Source organism: Cylas formicarius, unplaced genomic scaffold, assembly GCF_029955315.1.
Source record: "Cylas formicarius isolate icCylForm1 unplaced genomic scaffold, icCylForm1.1 PGA_scaffold_12__32_contigs__length_19106922, whole genome shotgun sequence".
Classification (NCBI taxonomy): domain Eukaryota; kingdom Metazoa; phylum Arthropoda; class Insecta; order Coleoptera; family Brentidae; genus Cylas; species Cylas formicarius.
Window position 1 is genome coordinate 7,261,602 of NW_026844225.1, and position 26,416 is coordinate 7,288,017.

General features: G+C 30.6%; 1 protein-coding gene across 2 annotated transcripts; it reads left to right on the top strand.

Moving 5' to 3' along the window:
• Positions 1 to 350: 350 nt before the first annotated feature.
• Positions 351 to 26,335, top strand: LOC132708722 (NGFI-A-binding protein homolog). Of its 2 annotated transcripts, none has more exons than XM_060681253.1 (5): positions 351 to 716; positions 17,074 to 17,473; positions 19,365 to 19,805; positions 19,860 to 20,031; positions 26,100 to 26,335. In XM_060681253.1, the coding sequence occupies exons 1-5, from the start codon at positions 434 to 436 to the stop codon at positions 26,277 to 26,279; spliced, it is 1,476 nt and encodes a 491-aa protein (XP_060537236.1). In that variant the 5' UTR covers positions 351 to 433; the 3' UTR covers positions 26,280 to 26,335. The 2 variants fall into 2 exon arrangements, with proteins under 2 accessions (XP_060537236.1, XP_060537237.1); XM_060681254.1 differs by having other exon boundaries at positions 19,404 to 19,805.
• The last annotated feature ends 81 nt before the right edge of the window (positions 26,336 to 26,416 follow it).

Consider the following 26,416-nt stretch of genomic DNA (forward strand, 5'->3'; position numbering starts at 1 on the left):
TTTTTATTTATTTATTTATTATTAACGATCTATTATGTAACGTAGTAGGAACAAAATCGAGCAACGCAATGCGACAGTTAAAATGAAAAATGAAAAATTTACAAACTGGTTGTAAAAATCGGTTAAATAAATCTCCGAGGGTCGCTGAATAGGAATATCACTAGGTTTTTTTCGCAAACGAAGACAAAAAAAATACTGCGATAACATACTTTAAGGATAACGTCCGATAGGTCCTGGTATATGTGCACACAACCCTTTAGACGAAAAGCGTTTCAGTCGCTGTGTGGTGGGGGATCTAAAGCGCGAGCTTACGGCGCACAACGTAAGCAAAACAAAACACAATCGTTCGCAGTTGAAACCACGAAGTTCGGTGACGAGCGAGTTGCATAAATTGCAACTGAAATTTTTGTATTTATGTTCGATATTTCTGATAATGGATGACGGGCAAAATTTAAGTCACTTGTCAAACAGTTCGATCGAAGATGGTAGAATATCGAACGCAAGTGCGGAAAATTCAAACCCGCCGGTTCCCGCAATAAGTTCCACTGATGTTATGGAAAATTGTGGTAGTACCAGTGCTAGTTCCAGTGCCCGACAATCTCCAAAAGTGATACCCTCTACGTCGTCTGCGCAGATTTTTCTTCATCCCCATCAAAGAAACTCCATTTCACCATCTACACCCAAAAAAATCATCAGCAAGAATTACAACAACACACGTGAGTTTGTTATTCTAGCGTCTTTTGATTTTTCGTTTAACTCGTTACCGGTTTTTTTCAATTTTAATTGAGGCGCTTTAATTAAACATTGTTTTTTTCGGTCTCGAGAAGTTACCGAGTTTACTCGTGTCTGTGCTTTTTATTTGATTTTAATTTCAAGTTTTACCGAAGCTTTAAAGGCGTTTTAACGTTAGATGTATCCCTGTTTTCATCTTTGACACTTATGTTAGACTTTTTAGCTGAGCGCATATATAAAAAAACGAATTATAATCGAATTTTTACTTCAGTAAACCATCGAACGCTAGCAACTTCTTACTCAAAATCTTTGAAAGATTTAGTTTTATTTTAACAATAAACAAAAATGTTTTACGCGCAACCAGAAGTGCTGCAAGTGTCGTGAAGCCCATAAAAAACTAATTTTTGAACTAAGGCACATTCATTTAATTAAATAATCCATCCATCACTTGTTGGTTGTAATTAAATCGTTATTTCCAATAATTATTATTTACTATCCCCAGGAGATACACTAGTTACGCTTTACTTTACTTTCATGGAAAAAGTAAGTTTTTCTGATTCCGTAATATAAAAGAATCCGGGTACCGGGAATTTCATTACAAAATATACCTGGAAATACATGCACATGAAATTATTATTTTATTTGATAAATTATTACTTAAAGTCAAGTAAAGACCATATAATAAATTTTATATATACATTTGAAAAACTGCACTCTGGTTAGTTTTGTTATTTTGCTCCTAAGTGTTTAATAAAATGACATTATTTATTATAACAAAAACGTTAGTACTATTTAACCGAAGAATCAAAAGCTTAGTATTTTTTGTTATTCATTTGGCTAACAACATTAAATAATTTATATAATATATTAATAATAATTAAATAATCTCTAATAAAAATTAAAAAGAATTTTTCAATGTTTTCGACTTTTTTTGAAGCGTGCTATATTCTAAATTAAATACGAAACCCTATAGCCTCTAGACAGATTTTAAAGTTTGCGAAAAAAATCTTTCAAATATGGATAGTGCAACTTTTAACTCTTCATAATGTTTCGCTTTAATACTTTCATGGAAAAAATATCATTAATTTTTTCTGATTCCGTAATATAAAAGAATCCACGAAAAATTTCAATACAGAATGTACCTGGAAATAAATGCGCTAAAAATTTAATAAAAAAAAACTTGTCAGTGGTGTAATAACTATTATTTTAATTTTAATAAATTTCATATATTGCCAACGATATAGATTTGAAAAACTACGCTCCAGTCGGATAAAGTATAATAAATAATATAATTTGTTATAAGAAAAATGTTTAGCACTATTAAATCGAACAATCAAAAGCTCAGTATTTTTTGTTATTCGTCTGGTTAACAAGATTGTATGGTTTGGAATGATGCAGAAATGGAAGGAGAGTATAAAAAATCTCTAATAAAAAATTAAAAAGAATGTTTGTATGTTTTTGAAGCGTGTTATATTCTAAATTAAATATGAAACACAATAGCCTCCAAATAGATTTTAAGGATTGCGAAAGAATCCAGAAAATTGGCACAAGGAATACGAAAGAATGAACTGTACAGAAAAATCACCTCTTTTAATATTGATTTAATTCTGAGAAATCGACATTTGCAATGAAATTATTGAAATTATCTGTTTTTTCAATTTTTAAAAAATTTATTATTAGTTGAACTGAGGTGGCTTTTACTTGATGAAAATCCATTTATCAAAATAAATAAGAACTAAAAGTTCAGATTTTCACGAAATTATATATTATGACATGACAATTGTTTCGACAACACCGTGTCTTTATCAAATGTCAACATTTGATAATATAATAAATAATAAAATAATAATATATAATATATAATAATAATAAAATATAATAAAATAACTTATAGTTCTTATTTGTGTTGATAAATGGATTTTCATGAAGTAAAAGCCACCTCAGTTCAATACTATAAAGGATATCTTCAGAACTATACAAAAAAATAATGGTTTGTTTCATTTCCTTAATTATGCTGAAAAGAATAAGAAATCTTTTAAAAAATTATTGTTATTATTATATATTTATAGATTTAATATTATTCGAAGCTTTTTGTATTCCATTAGCATTAAATAATCCCGAGATTAGTACTATATTTTCTAATTCTAGATAATTTTTCTAAGTGCTAAGTTAAAACATCCGAATTATTGTTATTGTTTATTAGTGTTTATATATGAATTATTATTGTTTATATATTAATATTATTATATTTTAAAATAATTATTATTCAAAAATTTTTGTGTTCGATTAGTATTAAATAGGCCCGAGATTAGTACTGTAGAGTCTCTGAAGTAATACAATTTTTATTGTGCTAATTTAAATCACCCGAAAAAAGTTTAGTTCAGTTTTTTTAATTATAAATCATATAAATCTTAAAAAAAAAGTCATTATTAGATTTTTAATATAATAATATTATTAAAAAAAAATTGTATTCGATTAGCATTAAATAGGCCCGAGATTAGTACTGTACAGTTTCTGGTGCTATATATATATATATATATATATATATATATATATATATATATATATATATATATATATATATATATATATATATATATATATATATATATATATATATATATATATATATATATATATATATATATATATATATATATATATATATATATATATATATATATATATATATATTGGTTTGTTTAATTATAGATCGGAGAATTATTAGATTATTAGATAATTGACAGTTTCAAAGTTTTTTGAGTTCTATTAGCATGAAATAGGCCCAATATTAGTACTGTAGAGTATCTGAGGCCTTACATTTTTTTTGTGCTTATTTAAAACACCTGAAATAAATAAGTTTAGTTTTGGTTGGTCTAATTATAGATTGCCGAATTGCAGAACAACGAATCGACTGCTCAGAAATGAATTATTATTTATAATATATGATTAGATTATTAGATTTTTAATGAATTGAGATTTTCAAAGTTTCTTGTTTTCGATTAGCATGAAATAGATTAGTACTGTAGAGTTTGCTACAATTTTTTTCGTGCTAATTTAAAACACCTCATATAAATCAGCTTGGTTTTGATTGGTGTAATTATAGATGGCAGAATTGCAGGGGAAGGAATGGACTGCTCAGAAAAGACTTATTATTAATTATATATTGTTAGATTATTAGTTTTTCAAATAATTGATATTATTCAAAGCTTTTTGTGTTCGTATTGTAAAGTTTCTTAATCCGTACAATTTTTTTCGTGCTAATTTAAAACACCTGAAATAAATAAGGTTAGTTTTAGTTGGTTTAATTATAGATCGCAGAATGGCAGGAGAAATGAATTATTCTTAATTATGTATTATTAGATTATTAGTTTTTCAAATAATTGATGGTTTAAGTTTTTTTGTCGTCGATTAGCATAAAATTGGCCCGAGATTAGTACTATAGAGCTTCTGAGCCGGTAGAATTTTTGTTGTGCCTATTTAAAACACCTTAAATAAATAAGGTTAGTTTCGGTTGGTTTAATTATAGATTGCAGAATTGTAAGAGGAGTAATCGACTGCTCAGAAAAGGTTTATTATTTTGTGTTCGTACCGTAGAGTTTCTGAATCCGTACAAGTTTTGTTGTGCCAATTTAAAACATCTGAAATAAATAAGGTTAGTTTTGGTTGGTTTAATTATATATCAGAGAATGGCGGGAGAAGGAATCGACTGCTCAGAAATGAATTATTATTAATTATGTATTATTAGATTATTAGATTTTCAAATACTTGATGTTTTCAAAGGTTATTTGTCGTCGATTAGCATAAAATAGGCCCGAGATTAGTACTATAAAGCTTCTGAGCCCGTAGAATTTTTGTTGTGCCAATTTAAAACACCTGAAATAAATAAGGTTAGTTTCGGTTAGTTTAATTATAGATCGCAGAATGGCAGGAGAAGGAATCGACTGCTCAGAAATGAATTATTATTATTTATATATTCTTAAATTAATAGATTTTCAAATAATTGATGTTTTTAAAGTTTTTTTGTAGTCGATTAGGCCCGAGATTAGTACTATAGAGTTTCTGAGGAGGTAGAATTTTTGTTGTGTCAATTTAAAACACCTGAAATAAATAAGTTTAGTTCAGTTTCGTTAATTATACCTCCGAGAATGGCTGGGCATAGGAATCGACCGACAGAAACGAACCATCATCGCGGCGTCCCACGAAAAACCGTGGAAAGTTTTTACCAGTCAGTTTTTTGTCAGTCCTGACAAGCTCGCCGCGGAATAGTTTTTATTCTAATAATTATTCGAGCAACTGTGGGGGGAAAAAACTAAATTATCGATGTCGCGGTACCGAAAATGAAGTCGACATTCCGCGCTGAGAAAAAGACGGACAAAAAGTTGTCCGACCGTGGAAGCACAGTATGTCAAAAAAAGCTCATTCCATTTGATTTGCTTCGGTGATGCCGTAGATATACGTTTAACAACGAAAAACAAAAAAAAAAAACAACACATTTTCGATTCAAATCCTATTAGGCTCGAAAGTAATTAATTTTTATTTGATTTGCTTGCGTTTACTTTAATAGTACGTAAATATACAATTTTTTTAATCGTCCGTTGCGTGTGCATATTTTTACGGCACGTTAAAAAGACAAAACGTTTTTGTCGCGCCATTAACGATTTAACGTTTTTTTTTCGTATTATTCCTCGTTTTTTAAACGCCCTTGAAATGTACGGAGTCATTCGCTTTTTTAGCGCTAATTTATCGCACAAAAAATATTAAAAACGATTTTAATTGAAATTTCATAAAAACGCTAATACCCGGTGACTAGCCTATACAATTTTCGAAAAAAATTCAGTTATTTATGTTGCCGTTTAACGTCATTGTGTCGCCCGTTGTTGAATTATTTCTTTTTTCGCCTCAGAAAAACCGAAAACGAATTCGCCTCTCCACCGCTTCTGTGGTTTGTTAAATTTTATTTCTTTGTGCTTCATTCCGCTCCCATTTGTCGTAGAATATACGCTGGTATCATCTATCGTATGCTCGCAATACAAAAAATAATATACAACTTAATTTCGAAGTTAATTGAAAATATGACGACAATGCTAAATTTGAAAGCACATTTTGTTTTTTATATCTCTTTTAAAAACAATTCGAACCTATTTTTGTATATATTAGACAGTTTTTTAAATATTAATTGTATTTATGTAAGGTGATTCTCATACGCTTAGACAAATTAAGGTACTAAAGAGGTTAAAGATGATGATTTTTATGATCAGTTAGTTCACAGTGGTTTTTAGCTTGTGTGTAAAACGCTACAGTCTTAAAACGATTGATTTATAATTAATTTTATACGTAATACATCAAACAAAAAGCTATTGTCTAAAACTTGTCAAATTCCAGTGTAGGTTATGGAAATTATAATAATAATAATATTTATTGCCAAAAATTCTTTTTACATCAAAAAATCTTTTTATAGTAAGGACCTATAGAACGCAAACACCTAAGCTTGGCCCTAAAATAACTTACAACTAGTTACTATTGGTTGTGAGTTGCACCTCGTTACAAATTGAAAAAGTATGATAGATATTTAGAATTTTATTTTTACGTTATATTTATTCGATTGTAACATCTCTAATGTTTTCTTTAACTTTTTTTAAGCACCTTTTTGTCAACATTCAGATGTTTCAGTTCATTAGGTAATTCATGAAAATATTTAATATTTTTGTCCAATAGCAAGTTAGTGTCCCGATAAAATAATACGTTTATTGCGAGTGTTCATTTGACTTTGTATATATTCATTTTTTAATCCACTGTATTGATACATTATAGAATTCACTATAAACGCTTGTTTGATACTCAGTCGCCAGTTCTAGCCATGATTTTGCATTCATTCGTACTGCAGTATTATATCAAGGAAATAAATAAGAACTAAAAGTTCCGATTTTCACGAAATTATATATTTTCACATGACAATAGGTTGGACAACAACGTTGTCTTTATCAAATGTAATATTTACAAACTACCTGCTACTATATATACCGAAAAATGACAATAAAACCTTAATTAATGTTGTTGTGAGAATTTAAGTTTAATTAAATCTAATTGACAAGCAGGTAGATCCTTCAAGAAATTAACGAACATATAAGAGCGTTTAAAAACAATAGTCTAGATTCTAATTAACACACTTAAATATAGAAAAACACATTTTTGACTACAATTTTGATTTTTTCATACAGTCACTAAAAGTAGAAAATTAAATTTATTGGAAGCCATGGAGATTAACAAAATGAGACATTCAAATGTATTTCTTAACGATCAATTAGATTTAAATACCTCTCCTTTATTGAACTTAAATTCTCACAACATTAATCAAGGATTTATTGTCATTTTTCGGTATATATAGTAGCAGGTATGTCGAAACAATGTGTGTCATGTGAAAATATATAATTTCGTGAACTTTTAGTTCTAATTTATTTTGTTAAATGATTTTTCATCAAGTGAAAGCCACCTCAGTTCAATTCTATCAAGGTATCTTGCAAAACCAATAATTCATTTATATATATGATGAACAATATTGGTCTAAGTATTGATTTGTTTTAACTTTGTGGCTTTTAATACGATTTACAACTTGGCATCTATCTTTCATATAACTTACTATTAAGGCCAAACTTACACCCCTTATTCTGCAATTTGGGCACTAGTATAACGGGATCAACTGTATCAAAAGCTTTTGTGTAGTTTAACAAAGGCACAACTGTTGGCAGGCTAAGACCAAGTATTCATAGATAAATTTACTAAGCAAAGCTATATCATCATCAGAGCCATTCTTCTTGAGGAAACCAAATTGTCTTAAACTTAATATGTTGTGTTTATTAAGGAATTAAGGATTAGCCTGATAAAAATATTTTTTTCAAAAGTCTTAGCAAGATATGATTTTCAGTAAATTTCTTTGACCTTGCTTATAAACTGGACAGCTGTCTCCAATTGATATTATTTATAATGTGAGCCAATACTGGGTTTGCGAACGGAGCAACTAAGTTAATTATACAGGCATGAATGTCATCATTATATGGTATATCTGGTATTTGATGGTGTCTTATTGGAGAAGTAACGCTTTCATTTAGTTTTGATATCAACCAAAATATTTATTTAACATCAGATAATAAATAATATGTCCACAAAAAGTGAAACAATGAGCTTAAAAAATATCTATTTATAAAATAATCATTAACTTTCCTATGTGTTAGTTGGCCCATGCATCTAACTAAATATATTATTATTGCAAATTGATTCCGAAATTTCGGACGCAAAAAATTGTTTTTTATATTATATAGATATTCGATGCCTAAAAACAATTTTTTAAAAGCGTTCAGGCAATAAATTTTTAAAAAACGATCCTCTACAAATTGGATAGCTACAAATTGTGCTGTATATAATATAACTATAATTTCTTTAAATAAAGTTTAATAGTTTGCACTGTTTTTTATCTTATATTTGTTCATAGCTGTTTTTTTATTAATTTAATTGCTAGAGTTTATGTAGTTTATTTTTTTTTAATATTAATTTAGATTGTATGGAAATAATACCCATCGTTAGGGTCTTATAACATAAAGTAAAATCGCTGCCGAAATATTTTCCAAAATGGCTAATGCACGAGGCTGTGTTTTACGTATTTGTCTGGGCTGGCAGGAGGATAGACCATTTTAAAGTGACAATAGCGGTACTACTTTCTAGGGTTCGGCGAAATCAATGCGGCCCCTTCTCAAAATCAAAAAGGGCGGGTTTCTGCCATTGGGACTATTTAGCAAATGCCCTACGGCATTACAGCCCCGATTTTCGATTGGTCGCGTTACGAAGAAGGGTGGTTTTGTAGGTACACGGGTCGTAGTGAAAATAGGCGACCCTAAAGCTTCGCCTATTAATGAGTTGCTGGAGTTTTTGTGCGCTTAAAAAAATAACCCTTTACGGCTTGGCCGAGGTCAGTATAAATAATAATGAGCAAGTCGAAATCTTGGCATGGGAATCTCTTTTTTTTATACTCCGTAAAAAGTCCTTTTTTATGACTACGCGGCTCTGCGATGAGAAAGTTTTTTTCTGCATAAATTAAGAGGCCGCCGAGCAAATGGAGTGGTCGATTTTTTCTTTAGTTCTCCTGTGGCCTATGTTTGCATAGATCAAAAAACGCACCTACTGGAACTACTTAATAGAAAATAAAATTTGCAAATTAACTGCTATAATAATAATTTTAATTCTATTTTTGGAACGCCAAAATATACCAAATTCGTGTCGATCATTATAATGTAATTGTTTTTTCCGAATTTAATACTGGTTGGATTACAAAATTCTAAAATCTATATAGTATACACCTTTGTTTGATATAATTACAATCCCTGGAAGTAAATAATACTTATCTTTTTGAGTGGGTTTTAATATTTTGTAGTCAACATTTGCAAAAATCACTAGAATATCTCAAGGTTCTTCCCCGTATTACTCATCCATTCTAGTACCTAGTAGCTGTATATCTTGTTATTTTAATTATTGTCTCAAGCTTTACGAGTGCTGCAAAACAAAAAAAAAAAGAAAAATCTCTACAGCAAAATCTGTTGGTGCTATAGTCGGTACTTATATTACAACAGATGTTTTTCCGCCCTAAATGTCTATCTGATCAATGCAAGACAGCTGTCACTAACGATTACGATTATATTACTTGAAAGTAAGAGAGACAGAATCATTGGTATTTTTGCATTTATTAATTTAACTAGTACGCTTATACACAGAGATGGATTTATGTATTTTCCAAGTAATAATAGATCAGTGTGTTTCTTAATGATATGCGAATATTTAAGTAGGCGAATTTACATAATTTTAATTTGATAAAAAATAAACTATTGTCCGAAAACTTTCTCCAAAAAAAAACAAAAAAATCTGAAAATTAAAAAAAAATCTCATACCGTATAAAATATAATTTTCCAATAGTAAATATACAAGTAAATCGTATTTAATTTGTATTTACGATGAAACATCTTCATCATTTACAATATTTTTATTAAAAAAGATTTTGCACTGAGCCTATACCAATTCTATGGCATTACACTTAGAATGGTAAGGAGGCAATCTTAAAACTTGTACGGCAAGTTTGTTTAGTAATTTTTGACAACTTCTAACAATACGCATTTTAGACCATTTTCGGGGTAATTAGTCCGCTTTTTGCGCAGCCAATTGATAATTTTCATTTTAATTGATAATCTTATTTTTGTTATTTTTCCGGATTTATCTTGAAAAAACATAAATGTGTTACACATGGTTGAAAAACAAAAGTTGATTTCGGTCGTACGCAACATAATAGGCCCAATTTTTTTTACCATCGCCGTAACCTTTCACCCATATCCTAAAAATTTGAACATTCAGCTCCTATAATAAGGAAATTGTGGATTTTCACAAATGTACAATGAAGAAATGAATATACAACAAAATATTAAAAAAAAAGGAATTTTCAGTTGGTTTCTACTGTCCCCTGGCTTAATTTGTTAAGATAACCTAAAATGAAGTACACATCTTCATGGTCATTTTCTCTGCTCTATACCTCACTTTGATGAAATATTGAATCTGGCGACTGAATGCGGCTTCTGACTCTCACTCTTAAAACACTATATATCGTCACTTTGGTATTTTTCCTACGTTTCGTACATGAAATTCCAACACTAGAATATTTTACATTTTTTAACCATAATGCGGCCCTGAACTACATTTTTAAGTGATGAGGTCATTACATTACATTCCATTTTCGTGTTCAAATGTTCAAAAGAACCTTAAAAGACTCTCTCTATCAGAACAGTGTTTATCAACTACAGAACGGTAATTAGAATTAAAAAATAAATAAATAAAAATAAAAATAAAACGTAGTACTAAACAGCAAATTTGAATGCTTCAAAAACCAATAAAAGTTCATAATTGAAACCTATTTGTTTAATTCATATTGATTATATTTTTCGATTTATATAGCCTATTAGTTATTTAAGATATTAGATTTTTAATAAATAGTAAACATGGCCTGTTTCACCCCGAAAAAAAAAAAGCAACTGATCCTTTTTTGTTTTTTAGTTTAGTTAGTAAGATATTTTTTTTTGTATTTTGTTAAATTGTGCTGAAAAACAAAGACCCATTTATTTATTTATTTATTTATGTTTTTATTGCAGCTCATTGATATCTAACAGCTGAAATTACTGTATGCACAGAAATTTTCAAGAAATTAAACAAGATACAAAACAAGTTGACAACAAATTAGTTTACACTATACTATCTTGATACCCATATTGAAAATAAACATAATTTAATCATATAAATGTTGAAAGAGATATTATTCCAAAAGGTTTTGCCGGATCAATAATATTAATATCAAAACGGTATTTACCTCTTTCAGTATATGAAATTTGTCTCTATATGGTAGTTTTCATAAACCAAGAACATATGGATCCCGTGTAACTACTGAAGAAGAGCAACAGATTATTAACGAAATTAGTTTATTTTTTATTTTTCTATTTAAGGTTAACAACAATCTGAGGAAATCAACGAGACAATTTGCTCATGAACTCAACAAACCCAGAAAACGTATACAAAATACTTTACTTTCCCATGGGTACAAAGGGTTTAACATCCACGTTAGTCAAGCACTGTAACTGGTTAGTTCAAAAAATAGATGAAAAGAATATAACATAGACAACCAAACTTTGGCGGTAGTGCAAGAATTATGGCGACAGCAAGACGGAGCTCCTGCCCATAATGGGATGGAAGTAACTCAATTTCTTAAAAATGTATTTCCTATTATTATTATTACTTCTTTTGGGGATATTTTAAGAACTTCTTATTTCTTTATACCATCTTATTTAAAAATATACCTTACGACCTTCAAGTATATCTTAACAAATAAAGCTAAGCGGCTTTGAATTTCAAAGAAGCTGCTTCGCGTCACTGTGGAACTTTCGCGAAATCGATGTAATCTTATTCTGCATGCACCCTGTACAAAGGGTCTTTTATGTCTAGCCGAAATTCATATTAATGGCAAACTTTGGTAAATATAAAAATGTTTACCATTCATAGCGATTTACAATATGTAATAAGAAACTGTAAATAAGAAAATTGTGAGTCTCGACCCAGTTTACGATACGGTTTAAACCAAATTTCCCTATCTATTGATATTTTTCACTTACGACCAATAATTTACCCACAAAAATGAAAAATTTTAGGATTTTTTAGAATTTTTTCTCACAAACAACACACCCTGTATATAATTTAAACAATGTTCGAAATAGAGGTTATAGCCTTGAATCTCCAACGTTTTTTGATTCACGGCAAATAATTTCCTCTGGAAAAGAAAAATCTTCAGGGTCTTTTAGATTTTTGTTTATAATTGAAAAACGCTCTATATAATCGAAAAATTGCTTAAAATAAAGGTTATAGTACCGGATCTTCCTCGTCTTTTCGTTTCAGAATTTTGCCGATCGGGTTTATACTTTTCGAGAAGATGTTTTTTTCAGCGATACAAAACGGAAAAAGATTTTTCAACAATAAAAAAAAATGCTTCGCGATATTTGATGGCACGGAGTTTCAACAGTTTAAATGCAAGTCTGAACTGCTACCCCTCTGCTAAATTTGAAGTCGATAGCTTGAAATTTGAGACACATGCTACATTTCTTAATATTAGCACGGAATAAATGTGACACCCTGTACAATAGGTGAAAATCTTAAATACAAAAGTTTTAGCTGTTTATACGGGCTATATGACCATGTGAAAGAAACTGATAACTGTTATGGTTTATGGTTTATTTACAGTTTTTTGCGAATACCGGCCACACCCTGTACATTTTTTAAAATTGTAAAGAATCGGAATTTATCGCACCCGATCTTACGAATCTGTTCGCTCAAGAAATTTTTCGATTGCATAAACGGTTTTTGAGCAATCACTTTTTCTTGCTTCTTGCTTCAAATTTCGGATACTCATCGTGTTTCATAGCGATGTTCAAAAAACAATCGAGAATTGAAAAAAATAAGATGGCCGACGATGTTTGATCGCGAAGCATTCGATCGAAATGTCCTGGAACAGGGAACGGAGAACGGACAGAAAAAAAATTTTTTTTTTCGACGCTGCTCATTTCTGTAGAAATGGCGGCCCCCGAGGGTCTACCGTTACCGAGATGAAATTCACAGGTTATATTTTGTAACTTTTTTTATTAAAACATGATAACAACCCGCAGAATTGTCGACCCTATCGTGGGGAGCTTACAGCTCCGCACCCCGCTAAAGTCCCTCCAGAGGGTTTCGAAAAAATAGCCCGAAAAAAGCTGACGTATCTGCCGGAACGCAGTTTTTGCGTGTGAACTTGTAAGTCATTCTACGGAGCCTCTTTAATATGCAAGGACACGATATGTCAACAGATTGAATATCTTGAATAAAGCACCCACGAAAAAACGCCAGGTATATATATGTAGATCTCCTTTGTTTTTTTTCCTCCGGTCGAGTCCCGCAATGTCTCTAACCCTTTCTCACACTAACGAGATGTATTCTCAGCATTTTTTTTTATCGAGTAATAAGAAAAAAAGCATACAATTTTTAATTATGCAAGAAGGACCGCATGGCCCACAAAAACTGTACAGGTAGAAATTTACGTGTGTGAAATTAGTGGGGCTTACGAATTTCGCTTTTAATCCCCCCGTCGTCGTATTGAAAGCACGAAATTGTATTAAAAAAAGCTCTATCGAGCGATATACCTTCTGCTGTTTGATTATTTTGAAATTTAAATTAAAACCCGCCAACACGAATTCGTTTTACTGCCATTTCCCAAATGTAAAGTTTCTCCGTCGTTACAAAGCGGAATTTTTAATTTGTAGTTGCTATTTGTTTTTTCCTTTTTTTTTCCCTTCTTGGATTGTTTGATTGTGTTTTTTATTTTTGTTATTCTCGAGTTATGTTGTATTAGCGACCAAGAGAATGCTGGAAATTATTTTTAAATTTTTAGAATGGCCGCCAGGGGGCGCAATAGCATTCGTAAATTTTAAGTCCTGTTTTTCTTGGCAAATAATTGTATATTACTGGTACCTCTTAAGGGAAAGTAATATTATAAAAAATTAACTGCATCGCATCATATTAAATAAATAAATAATAAACCGGCTTGTATTTTCAATGTTTTGAAAATGAACGCGAACATATCAAGCACTTATAAGGGTGAAAAATGCATTTTTAAAAAATTAGGTCAGCAAAATACACTTAATAGCTGGAATCTTAATATGATTGACACTTAAACATCACCCTTATAATTTTTGCTATTTTTGTACTTTGTAAAGTAATATTCCTGGAAATAAATGTCAAAACTTTATAATAGCTGTAGGTAATTTTGTTAAATTTGAAGTCGTAGAAAAGAGCACACTATAAATAAAATTTAATTGCTCAAAAAAATTAACTGCATCGCGTCGTATTTAAAAAAAATGTTAAACCTCCTGGGCTGCTGTATTAAATAAATAAATAAACCGGCTTGTATTTTTAATATTTTGAAAATAAACACGAACATATCAAACACTTCTACAGATGAAAAAATCATTTTTTTTTATAAATAAAGTAACCAAAATACTCTTAATAGCTGGAATATTAAGATGGTTTACACTTGAACATCAGCAATATAATTTTTGATATTTTGTTTTATAACCACACTTGAATTTCATAAATTTACAAATTTATTATGGGCTGATGGGCAATATTCAGTAATATTAATTATTGTTGACTTTTTAAATATAATGTTGGTAGTTTAAAAGTAAGTTTATGTATATTTTGCTGAGAGAACGAAAAGTAATATTTATTAATGGTAGATATAACAAATCTTTTTTTCTTATTTGCAATACCATTGAATTTTTTTTTCGTGGAAATAATTTATTAATCTAATAATAATAACTAATCTAAATCAAACTTCTTAGCCTAAAAAGCCGTTACTATTATTATTATTATATTTATTATTAATTTGGTAGTTAATTAATATAAATTTTTACCAATTAGCAAAGGCGGCGAATTGAACTTTTCTTTTAAGTAAATTCATTATTTATTTTGTGTATTTAGATGGAAATTTAGGCCACCTTATGTCAATGTTATACTTTGTCATACCCCTATGAAAATGGTTTCATAAACTCCCTTTGATAAACAAATTCTTCGGAAAAAATCACTGTTAAATTCATCATAAAATTTGGGAATTATATACTTATAATTTGAGACGCCCTGTATTTATATATTTCGCCAAAGTTGCTACTAATATGCAAGTCACGTGCTTCATGCTTTATTTTTGAAGTTGAAAATTAGATATTGAAAAACTATTTAAAAAAATAAGACGATTAACTAGTTTTCGCTAATAAAATTAATTTAATATTGAAAAACTATCGACTGCGAGTTGTAAACAATAAGAAAAACGTATTCTTTGAATATAATTAAATAAATTATTTGCAATTTCGGGTACACATTTAACTTTTTAGCTGCAATCATATTTTAATTGTAAATTAGTCATAATTGAGGCAAATTTAAATGTTCATAAACCAATTGACTCAGAATTGACTAAAATTTAGTTTACTTTGTTTGTATTTATTCTTTTAAAACGAATCAAAAAAAGAGATGCATTATAAAAATAACATTTTTCAACCTAATTCTACCAATTCTGCCCAAAATAATTTCAAAAAAATTTTCTTTTTTAGGGACGCGGACGTATGTTACGGTCTCTTTTAAAATTTGTTTCATATTTTACAGATCGTGCCAAGAGTGTCAAAGGTGGAATATTTTAGATTATTCAATCAATATCTGCCTGTTTTAAGAAAATTTGTAATACCTTTGTATAAAAATTATTAGCTTATGTTCCATTTCTAAATGGTGTCGATTAATAAAATGTCGCTGTAGTTGCAAAATAATTTATGCGAATTCACTAATTTGGTAATGAAATATGCCCCTTTTTGATCAAATACAGGTAGCAAGTTAGGTAGTTTGCCTATTTTTATTACAATAAAAGCGTGCGTAAGGGATGTAAAAATAAATTAGATTTCTTTCAACACCTAAAATATATTAAATTAAATTTAAGATTTCTAAATTAAATGTTAGTTTTGGTTAACTAAAAAGGTTAGAGTTTGAAAAAGTCAGAGAAAAATTAGTTTTTTTATTTGCTCAAGTTAGCAAGGTTGTGGAAAACACCCTGCATGAAATAATTACTTGGGCTCTTTACTGAACTCTTAGTAATACATCTGGCTATACTGGCTATCTTAGGGTCCACTTTTCATATCATTTTCCCAATAAGTTCCATAAAAAACACATTTCTGTTCCTTAAAAATGTGTGTAAATGGAAATATTGTTAAAATCTAGGTCAGCTAGCATCAATAGCTAAAAGATGTTTGCGTAATTGTGCTAAATAAGCACTTTCCAATACTATGGTCATTATGGTCCAACACGATAAATGGTCATAACTGTAATAATATTAACGATTCTATCTGCTCAATACGAAGAAGCGATACGAAGAAAACGTCCGGAACACCCGCTCACTCATCTTTGCTTGCGTCTAACTTTTTGGCCAAATACAAAACCTCAGCTACCATATTCATCGGATATGGCCCCCTTTGACTTTTTCCAGTTCCCAAAATTCAAGATTGTGGAGATAAAGAAAAAATAGCTTGAAGAACTGAAGAAGTGCGTCGATGATTGGAAAAAACGTTGGCATAAGTTAGAATTTTGATGACACTTAAAAGTTACCGTACTTTTTGAATACACCTCGTATATTTCGTTTTTCTGCTCAAAATTGGTGAATTTGAGTTAAATGTTTATGTCTCCATTCCCTTTAATGCAACTACGACCAGTTTATTTTAATTTCTGTTGCATTGCTTCAATTGCTTCATTGCTTCATATCGTTTCTTCCTTTCTACCGAATCGTTACCAAGAAATCGACATAAAGTTGACCTGTCAATGCTAGTTAACTCCACAGTTCGCACTTGTATAACTTATTAGACTATATAGATGTCTTTTGAAACAGTTTTTTTTTAATTTAAATACGCAGAAACAGAATGTGCAATTTTACCTTCATATACTCGTAAAATGATATTCAAACGATACTTTGTTTTTGGCTCCTTACTCATCTCCATTCCGTCATCGATAGGCAATGATGATCATTTATTGCGTGCTGGACTATACCTACCTTAGCTATTGGCCAATGTTTTTATTGTTTATTTTTCTACCTACGCCTATGGCCCACTATTAAATCTTGTTCGTTTTATTACTTCCACCATTAGGAAATGGACTTTAACGGATATTTCATTTGGCGAAACTGAAGATTTTCGAATTTGCTTTTAGTATTCCCGACTTCGTTTCCTAGCAACCAGGCGGAATTGCAACTGTTCAGGGTAATGCAGAACGCGTCGTTGCTACTTTATTACGATACGCTGTTGGAAATGGGAGGAGACGATGTCCAGCAACTTTGTGACGCTGGTGAAGAAGAATTTTTAGAAATCATGTCCCTAGTGGGAATGGCTTCTAAACCACTGCACGTTAGACGATTGCAGAAATCATTACAGGAGTGGGTGACGAATCCATTGAAGTTTAAGTTACCCTTAGTCCCGGGAGAGGATTTCGAAATAGAATTGTCTAGCCCGAGAGTAACTAGTAACCACGTACTATACTCAGCCGATAGTGGCGAAAATATCTGTGCCTTACCTTCAGTAGCCAGTCCAGGGTTAAACGTGAATAATAAAAGGTAAGTTAACTCTAGGGGCACCAAATTTTGCAGATTTTAAGTTTCAAAAAATACCTTAAGTCATTCTTAAATTATTAAATATACAGGGTGATTCATGAATAATAGGAATTCTTTTAACTGTTGAACCCAGAATAAAAATTATTCAGGACAAATCAATTAAAATGCGCTTTTTTTTATATTTTTAATATTGCTCTTTGGTTTAGGTTGTAACAAAACGGTTTTGAAAAGATTGGAAGAGATTGTGGCAAAAACTCATTATTAATAATAATGATTTTATCTTCATTAACAAAGGTTATGTTATTTACATATAAAGTATTGTAGAATAAAGAAAATGCACTAAAGTGGCGTAGAGTTTGGGGATTGTGAATCATAACATAAATAAAATAAATAATGCGTGGGATAGTGGGCAAAAATTATGTTAAAATGTTTAATTAAAACTCTGTAATTAGTTTGATCTGAAATATTCTTTAATCACCCTGTATAAACAATAAAAAACAATTTTTATATAAAGGAAAAATTCTGGGTTTCGGTCATATGGGCCACTTAGTCTAAAGAGAGGTATTAAATATCAATTTATTTTACGATTTTTTTATTTAACTTAATGAACAACAATTTGCTCCTAATTAAAGAACTTTATAGAAGGAATTATTTGTTAAATACTCTTTTATAGTATATATCTAAGAAATAAATTGTTATTATGAATTAAGTCTTATTTTATTTCATTAGAAGATAAACGCGATATTTATAAGAATGATGAGAAATATGATATATAAGTAGGGTGTTTTTGGAGAAACGATACCTCTGGTAGTAGAATTAGTAGTATCCTTCTATACTAAGTAAAAAATAGAGTGCTAAACTAAACACTCAAAGGTGTTACATATAGCACCACACTCAATGGGGTATATTAACCCGAAGTACGAATTTTTGAAACTTCACTTTTTTTGAGTGACAAATTTTCATTGATGTGTTCATTATCTTATTGGGTTCATAAGTTACGAGAAAATGGTAAATACGAAAGTTGTATAGGTTGTTAGGATGCACAATTTAAAATTATTTTATAGTATACAGGGTGGTTGAAAAAAACCGGGAAAACCCTATTTTTAAATTTTGTTTTGAATTCCTTTTAAAATTCTTTAACTTTTTTTAAATAATGTTCCATATTTAAACTTAATAGTTTTTTTTTAAATATTTTTTTATTTATTGTTTAATATTTTAATTTTTATGAAAAAATACTAGTTTCCATAATTGCAATTGCAATTGATACTACCGTTATTTGAAGATGACGTAATAGACATATACAACGGGATTTGAATTAGATGCTACAGGGTATTCAAAATAAACGAATGGATTTTACTTTTTTACTTATATTTCATATATTACTATAGAATATCTTAGACAAAAGGAATATTTGTTAGAAAATGATGTTTATTTTGAATTCAGTTACAAACGGGCCCAACTTTTGGAAGTTCTAAATCCAAAATCAATTAAAAAGCAGTATATATGCGATAATTTGGATGAACAAGCTGGGCAAGCTGATAGGGAAACAGAATTGGATTTAGACATTTAGAATAAAAATGTAATTATGTAATATTTGTAGCTATGAATTTATTGTATAAATTTAATGTAATTGTCTTTTTTTAGTGTAGTTGACTAAGATTATATCCACCTAAATAAATTAAAAAAATATATATTATTTAAGAGTCCGTCTCTAATGTTCGGTTCTTTAGTATAGATAGAGACAGACTATAAATGCCCATATCAAAGTAATCGAACCTTGTTAAAATTATGCATTTAAAATGTATGAAATTATAAACCTTCGATTATTTTATTTGATACGTCAACTTGCCAGATTGATATTTTCTACTGCGTATGTAGCATATAGTTGTTTCAGGCCTTACTCACCCTTAGATTTAGTCTGTCCTTCGAGCAGTTCGAGTCCTAGCAGCGGTCTATCCACTTCGACGTCTTTAGCCGAAAGCCAAATAAACAAACTAGCTGCAGCCGCCGAACGTTTGAGCAAACAATTACCAAATTTGGAACCGAAACCGCAAAATACCAAAAAGAGAGTGTGCAAAGAACTGGAGCTCGTAATGTCTATGTTGGAAAACGATCCCAGGAGGATGGACGAGATTCGAAGATACGCCGCTATTTACGGGCGTTTCGACTGCAAACGAAAACCTGAGAAACCATTAACTCTGCACGAGTTATCTGTAAACGAAGCAGCAGCTCAAATTTGCCGTTTCGTGCCAGCCCTTTTAACCAGGAGGGACGAATTGTTCCCACTCGCGCGGCAAGTAGTTAAAGATTCGGGATGTTATTTTTCCAAAACACAGTACGTCGGGGTGTGGGATAAAATGATCGTAATTAATACTGTATAATTTTTCAGGTTGTCTTCGGTTTATTTGTGTCGGCAGATGAGTTTGCCGATAAGCCAAGAGAAAGAATCGTACGACAGTTATTTGTCGTCTAGTACGAGGACTTCCGTGGACGATGATAATCCGAATTCCGCTAAAAAGATTAAAATCGAACCGACTTCCGATGGTGAAGACCAACGTCAGGTCAGCCATACCATGCGACAAAGGCAAAACTTACGACCGCTTACCGTTATTAACTTAGAAGACTGACCTTTTTAGCCCGCTATATAGATGCTTCTGCTTTTGGTTACTCTACTATTCCTTCGCTTTCGCTTAAACACGTTTAGTTGCCCCGGCGTGAAGGGGGTGGGGGGGCAGGGGAATGGGAGGCAGCGTTCAAGGGAAATTAAATCCAAAACGACTGCAGTTTAAATAAATTGAATCGATTTTTAAAATTAAAGTCGTGGCTTACTTGAATCCGTATGCAGGGTGTGAATGTTACGTCGGCATTTTCAAGAGTGCTGTGCTCGTTAAAAGGGAATTTACTTAATTTTACTTTATTTATTCTCAATGCCAACCAACAGACAGACGATGCCGCTTATGTTCGGGAATACAAAAGACACTTAACTCAGCTGATGGTAATTAAGAGAATGTTACAAAATTTTGTATGCATTTCTTTTAAACAAATTTAGTCTCAAGTTGAATAAGTCCGTATCTTCGTTGTTCAGAATAACACGGTTATTATACCGTGGATTCAATTTATTTTGATAACATTTCAATGGGCTGTAATTTTTTGTTTTTACCAAGATTTTTTCCAAGTGACGACGCTATCAATTTTCTGACATATAAGTCTACATAACATATTTTTTAATGAAACTTCCTGTATATTATATATGTGTTTCTTACAAATCGACGAAAATAGGAAAATTTGATATAATCTCAAAGAGTGCCGTCACTGACTGCAACAACAATAATTATTTACAAATTAAACGAGAACAAAAACACTAAAAATGACAAGACAGAAAAAAGCAAAAAATTCTTTAACTATTATAAATGTATGTGACCACCATTTTCCTGAACACATGTCTCATATACTCTAATTGTATGATGTGTTGCATTTAGTAACGTTTCCTTTACCGAAGTTCCACGACATTATTACAAGGAGTTCTGTGTATGTGATTTTTTATGTGTCCCCAAAAGAAAAAATCAATTAAAGTTAGCTCGGGGCTGTTGACTGGCCAGTCCATGGTTCCGCCGTTTCCTGTCCAACCCTTGGATTATTCCACGTTAAGAAAATTTGTGATTTTTAATAATCAGCGCTGATATATTTAAAGCTAAGTCTTCTAAATATTGTTCTATTTGGTGCTCCAAAAGTTGCAAATATGATCCATGTCCATCTATGACACCACACCATACATTAACTAGTTGGTACCTCTGGGTTTTTTATTATAATGTTTATAGGAAATTAAATGCTCTACAAAAATAGTCTCTTATACTTTTTCAAAAAATCGAACTTAAAGAAAGATAACTCTTTGTTCTGAATTTTGTTATTGACTGGAAAATAATTAACGAGAAATGTTTTTACTTTAATTCTTATAGGAAATTTAATGCTCTACGAAAATGGTGTCTTGTGGTTTATCGATTACTCGAACTATTTTGAAGATATTTGCATAGGAATATAGCTATTTATATTCACAGTTTTTAATAAATATATTCTATTTATCTCAGAAAAAAAAAGTTCTTTGTTTAAGAAATATCAATAAATGCATTAATACAAAAAGAATTCTAAAAAGTACAATTTAGTGGGTAAATATTCAAAATATCTCTAGCATTATATTGCTGGTAAATTTTAATTAATTTTTAATATTACATCGTTTTGGACATACATATATTTGCGAACATTGTCGCTAAATAAAAACAAAACTTGACGTGTACTACACGGCTACTGATAATAGAAAATAGACTGCTGTTAAAAAGGGTTTGAAAAAAATTGCATCATATAAATTACTAAAAGACGATTGAAAAAATACTCGTGATTGTGGCTAGGTAGAATTCGCCAGAAATGAGAGACATTAGATTTGCCATGAAGTTAATTTCATTAATAAGTCAAAATATGAAGTACATTATTTATTCTCATTACAAAAACATTGTATTTCGTTATTAGGCATTAAGGCTAGACTTATTACTGACCTAGTATTTTTTCTTTTAACAAATCCACTTATTCTGAGTATCAGCTTTTAAATATTCTACTGCTTTGCACAGTTTCAATATGCAGTTGTTACCTTCAAATTTTAGATACACATCGAATAACAAGTATTCCATTACAACGTTTGTATTAGTACTCCAGTAATTAATTAATGCTATCTTAATTTAATTTATTAATTAGTTTTTGAATTAATCACCCTAGGCCCAAGAATTAGTACAATATTTAATCTGGGTATTTTTTGCATCCTATTTCGGGGTCTTTTATGATAATAATATCTGTCACAAATTTCTAATCTAAACACGAAAAAATAGATTACATTGTGTTCTACTGGCAGCGTTTTTGGTTAGCTTAGTCTTTAGTGATTGTTTACCAATTAAAACATGGATTTTTTGTTCAAAGAAACTTCCATAGCCTACCACTTTTTGCAAATCTTCTGGATTCCTCCTGCGTCGGTTTTTGCTTAGTCGAAATTGCTGACGTTTTGCCAATCGTCCGGTTGGCTTTTTCAGAGCTCGACTGAAACTGGCTAGTATTTTACTCTGTACCTGCTTATATATATATTGTTTGAGGGGGGCGCTAATGAGGGGTATAAAGACCGTCTCGGATGACTGATTCCCAAATTGGTGACTGGTAGAGACCTGAGTCGAGGTTAAGATTGTTAGGTTGTTTATAGGTTTCTACAGACTCTCGGATTTTTCGTTGGTAGAAGAACTGATTACATGCAAGAAATTTAGTTTTATCGAATAAAATTTCATGCCCGGTTTCATGAGTGTGTTCGGCAACAGCTGATGGCACCAATTTGGGAATCAGTCATCCGAGACGGTGTTTATACCCCTCATTAGCGCACCTCTCAAACAATATATAAGCAGGTACAGAGTAAAATGAGAGCCAGTTTCAGTCAAGCTCTGAAGAAGCCAACCGGATGATTGGCGAAACGTTAGAATGGCGGTACAAATATCGATGAATTTGTCCTTTGTAGAAAACATGTTTTATCTTATAGAATAGCTAAAGCAAAAAATTAAAATTTTGTGATTTACTGATACTTATCTTTTTTGGATCATTCGTGTTCGTCTTAAACACATATAACCACACTGAAACCTATTAATAAATGACAAATGATTGCAAGTTTATAAAGCAAAAGCGCTAAAACATTTACTTACTCAATGATATATAAAAAATTTAGCTTTTTTTACCTATTTTTTTCCTATTTTGATGAGCACCAATACTCCTTTAAGTAACTACGTGACATACTAACACCATGTATACATTGTGGTTGCAGAAAGTGTTTGTGGAGTGTATATAAAGTGAGGTATGATAGTGTGGACAAGAACTTATTAATAGTTGAAATTGCACTTAACGTTTGATAGGGCCAATGGCTAATACATGGTTTAACTCTTTCAATAATTAATGCTAGAAAAGGGTATTCAATTCAATTAATTTTTTGTGTGGTGTCTTGAGATAGAAAATGCTATAAGTGACAAAAGTGTTTAAGTGAAAATTTTCTGTTATCCAAAGTGAGGTAATATTTGTTGTTTTATATAAGTTTTTTATCGAATGAACTATCAGAAAGCAACATTTTGTCCACACCGTTTAGGGTTCTAAAAATGCGTACGAAATCTCTATTAAGCGAAACGAGGCATGGCCAGAGACTACGTCATACAACGCAACGTGAGTATAGGAAACTGCGACCGACAGCTTAAAGTGTAAGTAGGTAATGTAAAGCTAAAAAAAAGATTTGACTTGAGAGAGAAGGTTTTATTTCTTATATTTCCATGCAACTAAAAATTCAGTGGCCTTCATCCACCAGAGCTATGACTGCTAGTTGAGACTAAGAATGAACCAAGAGATTATTTAAATTTTTAAATTTTAAATCTATAACTCTTTGTAACGTGGGCTAAAAAAAATTTAGCTTTATTCTTTTCGTTTCTTCTCTGACACCTAGGAATAAAATATCATGGAACTATCCCATTAAAGTTAGTCATTAGTCATTACAAAATGAGGTTATGGAATTATATTTATATTGTTTTAACCAAACTTCTAGAACTTTAAAACCGTATAAAACTACGTATTTAGGGTCAAGCGTAGGGTTGCCAACTGTCCTTTATTTTAAAGGACAATCTGTTATTTTAAAGTGACGTCTTTTGTCCTTTTGAAAGGTATTACATAAAGGAAAATTTCCTTTAATATAAGAAAATATAAATAAATGCATTTAAATAACAACCAACAAATTTCTGTTTATACTTTGTATTTGTGATCTTTTTGAAAAATTGAAATTAAAATACAACAGCTCGCGAAATTTGTCACATCATGAATAATTTTTATAGATTTTTTTATTCTAATGCTTTATTTGTATTTTTTACGAAAAATAATTAATAAAAATTGGTTTAATCCGAGGTTTAATCTCGTGGTAAAAAATTATTTGTTTTGCTTTATCTATTGAAACAAATTTATGATAAAATTTAACTGCCTAAAATTTTACCCGGGGACAAATTTTAATGTAATTGAAACACATAAAAATTTTCCAAAATCAGTTGCTAGTGATAAGTGGCAAATTATTTTTCAAAACTTTCTCTCGGATTTTAACAATCTACTGAAAATAATTTCATTTTATATGAGCATTCAAATTTAAAAAGTACCTTATATACAAATTGAGGTCATGTTTTTGCTCCAAAGATAGATTTCTTAGTCAAATGTTTAAATATTTTAGTTAATAGCTTAGCAATTTTTGAAAAAAACTTCCACAGGCTACTGTAATACTTGTTATAAAACTTCTAGATTCCTCCTGCATCGGTTTTTGTTGTCTCGAATTTGCTAACGTTTCGCCAATCATCCTGTTGGCTTCTTCAGAGCTTATCTGAAACTTTCTACTATTTTACTCTGCACCTGCTTATTTATTGTTTGAGGGGGGGTGGAGCTAAATGAGGGGCATAAACACCGTCTCAGGTGACTAATTAGTGACAGGTAGAGATCTGAGTCTCGGTTAAGATGGTTAGGTTGGCTATAGATTTCTATAGACTTCCGGATTTTTCATTGGTAGAAAAACTGATTACATGCAAGATTTTTAGTTTTATCGAATAAAATCTTATGTCCGGTGTTCGGCAACAGCTGATGAGTTTATTTATCTTAGTCGTAAGGTTCTGAAGAGGCCAACACGATGATTGGCGAAACGTCAGCAAGTTCGACTCAGCAAAAACCGACGCAGGAGGAATCCAGAAGTTTTGTAGTAGCTTAGCAGATTTTTTATTTTTTTGTTATTTGTTATTTTTTTTATTATATTTTTTACATAAAATTATTAATACAAATTTGTTTAATCTCGTTGCTAAAAATTATTTGTATCGCTGTATCTATCGAAATTAACTTATGATAAAATTTTACCCGGGGGCATAAATTTTAATGTAATTGAAAAACATAAAATTTTTCCAAAATTAATGATTTTAATCTACTTAAAATAAATTCATTTTTTCTGAGAATACAAATTTAAAAAGTACCTTATATACAAATTTAGAAGATGGTTTTGCTTCAAAGATAGATTTGTTTGCCAAATGTTTAACTATTTTCGCTAGTAGCGTAGCATTTTGTTATTTTCTCCGTTATTTGTTATTTTTTGTATTATATATTTTTTTAAGTTGGCAACCCTAGTGAAGTAAATTTCATATTTTTCACCCATTCATAAAATTTGAACGTTATAAATATCGGCAATATTAAATCAAAAATAAAAGATCGTGGAAAATATCGCAATTTTGAATTAATCTGTTATTTACAGACCCAAGGTCATAACACTCTATGGGATCAGATTATATATAATGTTGTTTTATTGTCTTTACAGGTTTTATAACTCACAGCCAGAAGTTAACGCGTCTGAAGGAATCAATTTAGTGAGTTGGTATGCGATATGCGAAATTGTTGTTTGTGAAAGTCTTTTGGTGAGCTTGCTGCGTATCATTTAGATTTAATGGCAACTCTGTCTAGTACTAAGTAGGAATTTCAGTGCATGTCGCATAAGCGTAGACTTGAACTAACCTATCAAATGCGCATAATAATTTTAATCGGTATTTTTCTTTCTTAGAGGAAGTTTGATGATTTTGTCACGAACGATGAAGAATCGAGAGAGTACTCACCTCAAATAGTGGCAGCTAGTGGCGATAATATCATTGCCGTTACCAATCCGGCACTGACGATGTCACCAGCTATTCTTCAGATGCCATCGATTCCATCAAGAGATATATGCCAGACGGAAAAAGATTAATTAGGAGTTTACAAGAGTGTGAATCGAGAATAACTCTCCGTGTTGCTATAAAATAAATCAGGTTTCTATTTTTTGAATGTACCATCTTTATTCAACACACCCCACCCCAAAACAATACGCAAATCACCGGTCAAAAT